At 37.6% G+C, this 12,135-nt stretch overlaps 2 protein-coding genes across 6 annotated transcripts; one reads left to right on the forward strand and one right to left on the reverse strand.

The window, feature by feature from the left end:
• Positions 1-1,666: 1,666 nt before the first annotated feature.
• On the forward strand, positions 1,667-5,598 carry LOC103863275 (mitochondrial substrate carrier family protein B). The gene is made up of 7 exons (XM_009141033.3): positions 1,667-3,561; positions 3,694-3,870; positions 3,947-4,096; positions 4,212-4,313; positions 4,804-4,874; positions 4,967-5,034; positions 5,121-5,598. Exons 1-7 carry the CDS (start codon positions 3,289-3,291, stop codon positions 5,354-5,356), a joined length of 1,077 nt encoding a protein of 358 aa, XP_009139281.1. The 5' UTR covers positions 1,667-3,288; the 3' UTR covers positions 5,357-5,598.
• A 24-nt stretch (positions 5,599-5,622) lies between these two features.
• On the reverse strand, positions 5,623-11,579 carry LOC103863274 (serine/threonine-protein kinase ATG1b). Of its 5 annotated transcripts, none has more exons than XM_009141032.3 (13): positions 9,799-11,579; positions 8,922-9,039; positions 8,768-8,826; positions 8,439-8,503; positions 8,134-8,227; positions 7,974-8,054; positions 7,766-7,874; positions 7,540-7,612; positions 7,077-7,462; positions 6,638-6,999; positions 6,313-6,559; positions 6,163-6,233; positions 5,625-6,088 (listed from the first exon to the last, which is right to left on the reverse strand). In XM_009141032.3, the coding sequence occupies exons 1-13, from the start codon at positions 10,042-10,044 to the stop codon at positions 5,861-5,863; spliced, it is 2,139 nt and encodes a 712-aa protein (XP_009139280.1). In that variant the 5' UTR covers positions 10,045-11,579; the 3' UTR covers positions 5,625-5,860. The 5 variants fall into 5 exon arrangements, with proteins under 5 accessions (XP_033145774.1, XP_018514161.1, XP_033145775.1 ...); XM_009141031.3 differs by having other exon boundaries at positions 6,638-7,002; positions 9,799-11,433; XM_033289883.1 differs by lacking the exon at positions 9,799-11,579 and having other exon boundaries at positions 5,623-6,088; positions 6,638-7,002; positions 8,439-8,484.
• Between the last annotated feature and the right edge of the window lie 556 nt (positions 11,580-12,135).

Raw genomic sequence — 12,135 nt, forward strand, 5'->3', positions numbered from 1 at the left:
GATGAGTGTAAGAACAAAAAGAGTTAAGATAGGCCTAGAGAAGCTAGAGTGTAATAAGAGAGTGTGCTAGTTGTGTTTCTTTTGGCTATGTGCTCCCTCCTTCAACCTCTCTCCCTATGAGTTCTAGAAAGTTCACTTGTGGACAAGTAAAAGAACAAGTTTGGGGGAGTTGATATCTTGCATATTTGCATTGTTTTATCCATTCATCCTTGAGCATTTTCATCATATAGATTAGGATTCAGACATGTTTAGGTTGCATTTTGCATACATGAGTCTCTATTAGGTACTGGAGTACCACATGAGGTTATTTGGAGCTCAAAAGAGGTGAAAAGGTGACCATTGGACGAACCGAGCATGGGAGCGACCTCCCGGAGTGACGCCATGAAGTCGCTCGCGTTCTCATTACTCCGAACAGTCTTAGATGACCCTGGAGCGACCTCTCAGAGCGACCTACCAAGGTCGCTCCCGATCCAGAGCGACCCGTTGGAGCGACTGCACAAAGTCGCTCGCGGTTTCATCACTCGGAGACGCGAGAACGAGCCCGGAGCGACCTCCCGGAGCGACACCACGAAGTCGCTCGCATCTCACACCCCTCTCGGAGCGACCTCCCAAAGCGACACCCCGAGGTCGCTCGCGTCTCTATGGCGAGACGACACGAAGCGAAGCCTGGAGCGACCTCTCAGAGCGACCCACTGAGGTCGCTCCCGAAGGCCGGAGCGACTTGCCGGAGCGACATGCCGAGGTCGCTCCGCGCCTATTATCTGCTCGATTTCTATTTTACTTAAGGGCCTTTTGGTCATTTCATTATGCACGTTTTGCACTTGGAAAAACCTATGTTTTAAACATCTTTTGTAGCCACCAGAGGCAGATTATCTTTGATCTTTTGATCTATTGAGAAATACACAAGAACTCTCTTGAGAAGTTCATCTCTTGGATTTTGATTGTTATGTTCTTGTGTTATTGTTGATTTCTTATCTATTTCTCTACATGATTAATCTGAAATCCAATATGGGTTTAAGAGGAATCATGGAGATTAGTGAGTAATCACTTTGTGAATTCATAGGTTAGGGAGATTAAGGGTGATTAGGTTAGAGCTAGGATGTTTTAGTGTAGATCATTCATATTTCCTTGCTAGTAGAGTAATCATAATGCATCTTCTGAGTTGGCCACTCAGTTGTTGATCCTTAGGCATTTCTCACCCGAAAGGTGTTCGATGAAATGCCCGAGACAACTCTCCTAGGCTTTTAGTATACTTTGCCAAAGACATTTGTTGTTAAAGATGCTAAGATAGCTAATAGACTTGTTAGTAATGATTGCTTTCATATTATTCAACCAAAGACATTTGATGTTTGAGATATGTTAGCAAATGAGCATTCATCTAGACATAGAGCTTGCTTAGAATTGTGTCTAGGCTTAAGGTTGATAGTTTGATTGATCATTTGCCATCCTTAGTTCGATACTTGATCACCCAAGGTCTAATCCCTATGCCCATGAGTTCTCTTTTCCTTTAGTCAAGAAAGTATCATTCTGCTATTGCTTTCTAGTTTTAGTCATAGTTTAAAACCCATCTAAATCATTGGTTGCACTTAGATTAAGTGAGTACTTGCATTCTCAGTGCTTTGATATCCCTCAGAACTGGTTCGACAATCATTTATACTACAACATTTGTCTTAGGAGCCTTGAAAACTCCTAACATCAGTGACCCTATCATGTATCGTTCCATTTGACGATTAATAAAGAGTGTTCTATTTTGTTCACCAATATGTACTATACTATGTATTTTGTTTCATTCTATTTGGGTTTAGGGTTTATACTTGGGTTTAGGGTTTATACTTAGGTTTAGGGTTTATACTTGGGTTTAGGGTTTAGTGATTTAAATTTAGGGTTTAGTATTTGGAAGGTAGGGGTTGAGGTTTGGGTTTAGTGATAGCCATAGTATTTAGGAGTTGGGATAGTGTTTAGTATTTAAAGATTATGGATGTGGTTTTAGTATTTCTATAATACTTAGTGATTAGGGTGATTAGTGACTAGAATTTAGGATTTAGTATTTAGAAGGTGAGGGGGTATGGTTGGGGTCAGCGTTAACTTCTTTCATGCAATCATAGACATTTTATAGTTTCACCAATATGTACTATGTTATTTATTTTGTTCCATTCTATTTGGGTTTTGTGTTTATATTTGAATTTTGGTTTATAGGTTCTTGCCTAGGGTTTAGATTTACTAAGTAAATGTTTGGGTATAGTAAACCATATTATATACATTCTATTTGGGTTTATACTTCCTTGATTAGGGTTTAGCTTAATCTATTTATTTAGGTTTAGCGTTTAGGGTATATTTGGATTAGGGTTTAGTGACTGGAATTTAGGGTTTAGTATTTAGAAGGTGAGGAGTATGGTTGGGTCAACACTAACTTCTTTCATGCAATCATAGATATTTTATAGTTTCACCAATATGTACTATGTTATTTATTTTGTTCCATTCTATTTGGGTTTTGTGTTTATATTTGGGTTTAGGGTTTATATTTGAGTTAGGGTTTAGTGATTAGAGTTTAGGATTTAGTATTTGGAAATTTATGTTTTTTTGGGTTTAGGGTTTATACACTTTTTATTTTTTTTTTAAATTATGTTTCTATCCGCTCATTCTACTTTATATAGTAAATAAATATGTTATAAGTAAATTTGTGACATGAGCTCTTTTACGTGATGTGTTTGTAAATAATAGTGATTCATTATTGACCAGCAATAAGAAAATTTTGGGTGGATTAAATTGGTACGTGGCTGCATGTGTTTCTATCAAATAAAGTAGTATTTAATTTAATCTTTACCCTATGTTATTTTGACCAAGTCATATCTACCAATACAATATTACCGGATGATTAATGGAAGAAGGGGCAGAACCGGATAATAATTGGCATAAATGATAGATATTACATTACGTCAAAATCAATGCTACTCACTTAATTTTGATGCCAAAGTTGGTTATTCAGCAAATTGACCCAAGTAAAAACAACTCAAAAAGAGAGAGAAAAAAAAAGAATTACACGAATCTAATTTTAAATTCGAATTGTAAGCGTACGACGACGTTTATGTCAACTGTCTGTCTGTGAGTGCGTCGTCACCTTCCTTATTACCAAATAAACCCTTTTCTCCCTTCTCAGACAAACAGAGGTTTAAGGGTTTTTCTCTCTTAGGGTTTCCCCCGTCGATCTCAATTCGCAAAATCTCTTTCTCAATTGATGCGACTTCTGCATCTACTTCTCGCATACCCATATACAAACCAATCTCGGCAATGACCATGGAAGCTCGAGTCGGCGTAGTGGTGGAAGGAGGACAGAGGGCTCTCCACACAGCCACCGCCGTGAATAACACCGTCGTAGACGCCGGAAACAGGAAGCTTTTACAGCAGCAACCTCAAACCTGCCAACAACAACAACAGAGTAATAAACCGTCGCTGAATCAGAAACAGGGCGGATCCATCTCGCATCTCGTCGCCGGAGGAATCTCCGGGGCCTTCGCTAAGACGTGCACCGCTCCTCTCGCTCGTCTCACCATCTTGTTCCAGGTAAAAAGGTGCAAACTTTGGCGAGTTTATGGAGTTTTGAGTTTAAAGTTGAAGACTTTATTTATACCCATGAACATGAATGATGAATCGCATGACAAGTTGTGTTTTTGTTTGTTTGTTTGTTGTTGGTAGATACAAGGGATGCAATCGGAGACTGCGATTTTGAGCAGTCCGAGTATTTGGCGTGAAGCGTCTCGTATTGTAAACGAGGAAGGTTTTAGAGCTTTCTGGAAAGGAAACTTGGTTACTGTTGCTCACAGGCTTCCCTATTCTGCTGTCAACTTCTACGCTTATGAAGAGTACAATACTGTCAGTTGGATTCGATTCTATTCTATTTTTGGAGTTTAGTCTTTAGTACTTTATGCTGATCTGTCATTATTTGCAGCTTTTTTACTCGAATCCAGTACTGAAGAGGTTTAAAGGAAATGCAAGTTTGGATGTTTTAGTGCATTTTGTAAGTGGTGGCTTAGCTGGAATGACAGCTGCTTCAGCTACTTACCCTCTTGATCTTGTAAGGACACGGCTTTCTGCTCAGGTGATTGTTTTATTTATAACTCTTCTTAGATGAAAGGGTGATGTAGTTATTCTTGACCTAAGCAGTTTTGTATTGTCTTCTTTGACCTGAGTACATTATATTTGATCTTTTGCAGAGAAGCTCAATGTATTATCAGGGAGTTGGGCATGCTTTCCGTACCATTATCAGAGAAGAAGGATTTTGGGGTCTATATAAAGGACTTGGTGCTACTTTGTTGGTTCGTTTTTTTTTTCTGCTTCCCCTTGTTAGCGATCAGTGTTTGATTGTTTACTCCTTCTTGGCAGTGTTAAAGATAGTCAGTATTGGTAGTCATTTTAGCCAATACCTCTCAGTATGATTTTCCCTAGGGTGCTTCGGTAAATGGGAGTCTCTTAGATGATCTAAGTTTCTAGTCAATGGTCTAATCGGCTCATCTTGTAATTTTAGACACCTAATTAATGAACGTACATGCACTAGGCATTCTTGTTGTATGTAAGCTGTTTAGTTAAGAATATAGAAATTATTCATTTGAAGCTGTTCATGATCACCGTCATATATCGGAAGATGTTGAATTGAGTGTAAAACTGTTACTTACAGAACACTTTAGAAAAAGCCAACCAAGAAGGATGATGTATCTGAGGCTGGAAAATTTAATGAATCTAGCTTTTAAGTTGGATATTAATAGAAATTGAGGTTCTTATTTGATGTAGCTATGTTTTATATTGCAGGGTGTTGGTCCAAGCCTTGCCATCAGCTTCTCAGCATATAACTCTCTGAAAACATCATGGCTATCTCATAGGTAAAAAGGCCTCTTTGATTTGGGATGTTAGTTTGTTTGTTCAATCTTAACTCATCCTATTTTAATATTGTCTTCTTCAAAACCCTCTTCAGGCCTAGTGATTCAGAAGTTATGGTTAGTCTTAGCTGTGGCAGTCTCTCTGGAATTGCTTCCTCAACAGGTTTGTTATGAATAAAAAGATGAGGCTTGGCTTTCTTATTTGGTGTCATGAAAATTGTTAGACTATACCCAATCTAACTTTTGTAGCGACGTTCCCGGTGGACCTGGTGAGAAGAAGGATGCAGTTGGAAGGAGCTGGTGGGCGAGCGCGAGTTTATAAAACGGGGCTCCTTGGAACATTCAAACATATATTTAAGGCAGAAGGCATGAGGGGGCTATACAGAGGAATCTTACCAGAGTACTACAAAGTGGCTCCTGGTGTTGGCATTGCCTTCATGGCATATGAGAAACTGAAGAAACTCTTATCCTCTGCTCCCAATTAATAGTCTCATGTGCTCTAGTGGTGTAAGCTGCTTTACAGAGTTTGGAGAAGAAGAAACAGATAGTCTTTGGTGGTAGTTTTTTACTTTCCAGTGTATAGTAGATGCAGTTTAAGGTGTTAGGTTACAGTTTCTTCCTCCATTAGCATCCCTCGAGATATCAATTTTGCCTTGTTCTAGGGGCTCTTAAGATTAAGCCAAGCTCTATGCTCGTTTATGAATCCTTAATATATGTTCCATTTGAAGAAAAAGTTTGGGCAAAACACTCATATTATAAGACTTTTAATGTAGAACCAATATCTCAACATACAATAGAAACAATTGATCAGCGTGACAACAAAGAGAATGGTACAAATCCCTCTGGATATTAACTAACATCCAAAAGAATCAAGAATCAGGTCTTTTTTTTTTCCTTTTGTGGCTGTACAAACAAATGGTTACTTTTACAGACACTGAAACAAAACAAACAAGAACAGAACATGTGGGATGATTTGTTTGTTCCCCCTCTCATGGTTTCTGGGGACCAGAAGTTCTTTTATGTGATTGTAGGTGTTTTAATCTGCTTATGAGGTTATCTATATATGTTCTGATTCGATACCTTACTGAGTTTGTGAGTGTCAAAGGTGGATTCAGAATCAGCGTTTGCGCCTCAACCACAAGGAAGACTAGTAAGCGTACCGCTTTTGTGTAGAGGTTTACTGCGTTCTCTGCCTCTCCCATCACCACCTCATCTACCTGCAAAAAGTTGAATTCTCATCTCTCAATTCATTCGGTTTGGGATTTGATCATAAAGGGCGATAGAAACTTACTCCACCACGTATGCCAAGAGTAAGAGCTGCTTGGAATATTATCTCCATTGCATCAGGCATCTTTGTATTGCCTACAATCATGTTCTCTGTAGTTTAATAATACCGATAAAAACCTATAAAGAAACAGACAGTATTCTTGAAGATGCATACCAGATTCAACAAACTTGGCAAGATCTTCAGCACGCTCAACCTCCAAGACAAACTCTCTCTGTATCTGAGACAATATTTTCTCTGATCCTTCTTGGCTAATATTTCTTCTTACTCTGTTACCATCTTGGCGCAGGCTTCCTTCTACGCCTGAGGCTGCCTGAGTATGACAGATGTGCAGTGCTTGATTCCAAATAGCAAGAATCACCAGTTGGATTGAGAAAGCTTCTAACTGTTTACCTGATTCAATCTATGACGAGAAGCAAGAATAGCAAAGGCTCAGAAACTCAAGTTGGCAAAGTCTGTCTAACTATTGAGAGCTGCTTACCTTTTCACGAACCAACTCTGCAATCGTTGCTGCACACTTTTGCAAAGACCGGATTCTTGTGAAGCTGTGAGTTGATGGCTGTTCAAAAGCATCCACAAGGTTCAGAGACCCATGGGAAGTACCCGGGAGAGAATTTGGACTCTCCAAGCTTTCAAACCGACCAATGGTCCTGCCAGTGGCACCAGCTATTGGCATAGGAGCCGTTGAACTTGTTACACTTCTTTTAACGAACTCCACAGGAGGGGAAGGTGATTTGAATGGGTAATTGAAGAGCTTCGGAGAACCAGATGAAGATGATGGTATATCCACTGATGGTCCAGATATCAGAACATAATCTTGATCTATTGAATCTGGTGTATCTACTACTGTAAAAGCAAGACAACTTTTTTTTAAACAATTTTTTTTCTAGTGGTAAGCAAATGATAGAAGTGCAGTTTACCTCTTCCTTGAGTACTAAGTGATCTGGAATCAGGCAAGCTTGATGGTTTGAATTGGTTTATATCTAATAATCTATGGCTTTCGAACTTGAAGTTATTGGTATCTGCTCTATGACTAACTCTACTATATCTGGAATTGAGTTCCATGTTTTTCAAAGGACTAGATGCTGCTGCTTCCCTTCTTTCACGTCTAGTCTCAACACTAAATCCATAAGATGACTTCATCGGAGATGTATGTTTGGTATATGAAGGGCTTCCCTCAGGTTCACTAGAATCATCATCTAAAAAGAAGGGCAAAGAGTCATCATGAGAAACTTCTTCCATTTTTCCTGAGGGACTGCTTCCGGATGAATGAAAACCATCCATCGTTCTTGAACCTGATCTACTCCTGCAACATAAAATCATAATCAGTACAACAGTTTTAACCACGAAGGGTAGAAGAGAATAGTTTATCCCAGCATTAACCTTGGCACATCATATGGTTGTCTGTCTGAAAGAAAAGGGTGGTGAAAGAACTCTTCAAACGTTAAACGTTCCACTGTGAAAGCATTCCAAAATAAATAAATGTCAGCACAAACAGACACAGAGTCACAGACCTGAATTGACAATTCTATTTATTTGCTATATCTTTAGAATTTGATGGGCTTTACTATGCTAACACAATCAGAGTTTTGTTCACACAAATGTTTACCTGGATTACGGCGCAGCAATTTCTGACATAGATCTTTACAGTCACTAGTCAAATCTCTACAGTCTACTGGAAAATGCAATTCAGTTGATCTCATAATGTTCTGGAACAACTGTGGAAACCAGAGAACATATTAGCCAATGATGAATTCACCGAACACAGAGGTTTGCATATTTTAGAAATTCATGACATTTGTTGGTATATACAAAACCTGAACTTGGCTGTTTCCTGTAAAAGGGGTTCTGCCGGTCACAAGTTGAAATAATATAGCACCAACACTCCAGAGATCTGCCTGTGTAGCAAGGGAGATTTTAAGCAGGATATAGTATAAGACAGGTCAAGGTCGCTTCTAGAGATCAAAAATGTCGCACCTTTGCATCATACTTCTGAAGCTGCATTATCTCTGGGGCCATATACAATGGGGAACCACATAAAGTTTCTGCCAGACCCCTAGGCTGCAACGATCTGAGCTAAGAAAGTGTGATGTTTAAGTACAAATTACAAACTCAAAGGTGTAATAAACATACTCCCACAGTCAAAAGAAAAGGCAATTAACTACCTAAGCCTAGATAGTCTAAGACAAGTACATGAAAAGCAGAACGAGGCCATAAAAGACCAACTCTGATCATCACATTAAACTTAGTTATTTCCGTAACAAAGGAGCTGATGAGAATACCTTGCAAATCCAAAATCAGCAATCTTAAGAGCTGCATCATTATCATCTGTGGATAGAAGAAGATTCTGTTTCAAGAACGAAAGAATCTTAGCAATTGAATATCAATTTACACAAAATCTCTAATCTGCTAGGGTAATAATGAACTGAAAGCATATCCTGTAATAACGAATAAAACATGTTTTCGTGGAACCTAACAGATAACCCTTCTACACATCCGTTCAACCTTCCAAGTGATTAATCTTCTAAGAAGGAGGAAGCTCTCACGTTATGTCATGATCTAACTGACAATACAAGATCATTCCTGGGTATGAGATGAGAATCAGACATACCTGAGGCTTTAAATCTCGGTGAATGATATTATTGTCACGAAGAACTTGCAAACCAGCAGCTATAACATTAAAAAAAAAAATCATTTAAGTGAGAATACAATTTTAGAGTCGAAACCAAACAAGGAGTAAGGAAGAACTCTTTTGCAGAATTTACCTAACTGCTGCATGAAGTGCTTAGCAGTAGCATCAGGGATTTTTCCATGACGCTGAATAAACATAGACAGATCACCCCCTTTACAGTACTCCAACACCAAGTTTATTTTCCCTGGAGCCTACATCAAATTTCAAAAAAAACAGAAAACCATCCTCTACCAATCAAAACCCATTCACAATCAGGACATATACAATTTCCAACACACATCATCATGATGTGCTAACTTTTAACAAGGGCCATTTCCAATACAAACTATCATCACCATCTATAGAGTTCAAAAGTGCTAACTTTCACAAAGCTACGACATTTTTAGACTCCAACCAAACGAAACAGAAAAAAAAAGCTCCAAATTTTGGATGTTTCATCTTGCAGTGTGAGCTTTATACGAGCTAAATCATTCCATATCCTGACTGTCCTCATTCTACTATTTCAAGACAATTCCTAAAAAAAAATCAAAACCATTCTAAGCAATGGCCACTTCCAGTACAAACTATCATCAGCCTATAACCATCTATAGAGTTCAGAAGTGCTAACTTTCACAAAACTAAGACATTTTTTAGACTCCCACCATCAAACGGATGAAAGTGAAGAAACAAAAGAAGCTCAAAGATTTGGATGTTTCGCCTACAAATTAACAGAATAACTATTTTTTACACAAGGGCCATTCTCATTCTAGGAAATGACCATTTCCAGTACAAAGTACCATATACAGAGTTCAAATGTGCTAATTGTTCAAAAAGCTAAGACCTTTCAAACTTCCACCAACTGTAACCAAATAAAGAAACAAAAAAAGCTCAAAGATTTGAAGCTAACAATCAGTCCATATTAAGAAACTAAGAAGAGCATAACAAAAGAGAAAAGGGGAGAGACCTAGTACCTCGATCATGTCGATGAAGCGGATGATGTTGGGGTGATTGATCTTCCTCAAGATGATAATCTCCGACATGAGACTATCTTGCAACTTCTTACTAAGCCTCGCCATGGCTATCTCCTTGATTGCAACCACGCTTCCATCTACCAGATGCCTCCCTTCCCACACCACCGAAAACGAACCCGACCCGATTTGTCTTCCCACCGCGTAATCCCCTATTCTCCTCCCCGCCGCCGCCGCCAACTGAGCCATCCTTCCTCCTCCTCCGCCGAGCAAATCTACGGAGATCCGGAAATTGAATAATTTTGAAAACTCAATTTGAGTTGATAAGGAAAGGATTTCAATTGGGCGTATTCATCAGATAAAATGATGATGAGCCAAAGAGAGAGAGAGAGAGAGAAGGTTTAGTTTGAATTGATTTATTATTATTACTATATAAACAATGACAAGAGAATCAACTTGTAATGAAATGAATACGCTTCTGATTATACGATAAAGATTCTTAACATTATCTCCCTAATTATATGATTATTTTCTTTAATTGCGTATTAGTGGTATGAGATTACGATTGTTGATATTATTCACGGTATCTTTTATTTACTCACCTACAAGATTGTTGTTTCTTGATGATTGATACTCCGTAACAAATGCTATTTTTCAAGTTTTGATTAAAGCGTCGGTTATATAAAAGTACTGTCAGTGAAAAAATGGTCGTTAGAAAGGTGAAGTGTAAACGTTTTAAATGAAGTGTGAAGATGGGATTACGTGTATAATTAAATACCAAAAAGGATGGCGTAAGCAGCGTACACGAATTTTATTTATGTAGGGGTCTAAGCCACTATAGCGTGCCGTTGTAAAAAGTCCACCACTAGCTTTTTGATTGTGACTGGCCGCCATTTCTTTGAATATTTCCAACCAATTATTTCTTTCCATTATTCTTACGTTTTTGTTTCAAAATTGGGAACTAAAATACTGATTTAATGGTATAAAGGTCTTGGGTTCGAATCTGTAACATGGTATTTTGCAAACTTAACATGTGGTCTTGTTAGGATTGGTCATTTGTTGTACCTGTTACATGTTAGGTACGTTACGTACGATTGTATGATCAAAGTTACCACACATGTTTCGTAGGGAGGATTCCGAATACTTAATTCATCCTCGAAAAGTAGAATATTCAGAATCTTTGAACTGGATCCCAAATTATTAATAAATTTATGTTATTTAACCATACAGCTGGATGGAAGGAGTAGCTCCCACTATTACCAGGCTTCATAAGGGAGATGCTGAGATTGAGAAGAAAGAAAGTTTATGTGCTGAGGAGGGCCACTCAACTCCAAGGAGTCCTCTTTTAGAATGCATCACAGAACCATCCAGATCTATGGATGCAATGTATAAACTTGTCTTTGCAAATTGTGCTATACACTTTTCCCCCATGGCCCTACTCTTAATTTTTTGGGTCCAACAGAAATTGATTGAGATCTTAACACCGGTCCAGAGATTGATAAAATGAATATTTTTGTCAGACTTTTTAATAAAACCATAAATGGCTATTATGTGATCAACATTAGGCTGGACTGAGAATTTCAAACACTTGAACGATTTATCGGATATTAAAAAAAATGAATCTAACTGAAATAACTGAATCTGGACCGGAAATTCCAAACACTTGAGACCATCTCCGATGGCTAACTCTATTTGCTCCAATGGTACTCTATTTTAGAGTAGAAAATAGAGTGATGAACAAAAAAAAACAAATTACTCTATATTTAGAGTAAACCTATTTTTCACTCTATTATAGAATGAGAAATGGAGTACCATTGGAGCATTTTTTACTTTAAACTCTATTTTAGAGTGAAAAATAGAGTGGGATTGGAGATGGTCCGAACGATTTATCGGATACTCAAAAAAACTGAATCAAACCAAAATAACTGAAACTGGACCAGAAATTTCAAACACTTGAACTATTTATATATTTTTATATAAGTAATATCTGAACCAAGCAAAAAAAAAACCAAACAAATATCTGAATATATATAATATTAGTTATATATATAAGATATATATACATTTATTCAAAAATCTACTAAAATATATTAACGTATTTAAGAAACTAAATTATCCAAATTATATGAAGTACTTGAATTACTTGATTTTATCTAAAAATATCCGAATATTTTATCCGAAATATTATAAAATAAATAATCCAAATTTTTAATCCAAATCATTTAAATTGCGCAATAATTTATACAAATTACTTAAAAATAACCTAGTCGAATCAAAACCAAACGTGATATAATTTTTTTGGATATCAGCCAATTTTTTGTTTTACTATCCAAACTTGCC

Source organism: Brassica rapa, chromosome A04 (genome assembly GCF_000309985.2).
Source record: "Brassica rapa cultivar Chiifu-401-42 chromosome A04, CAAS_Brap_v3.01, whole genome shotgun sequence".
Taxonomy (NCBI): Eukaryota; Viridiplantae; Streptophyta; class Magnoliopsida; order Brassicales; family Brassicaceae; genus Brassica; species Brassica rapa.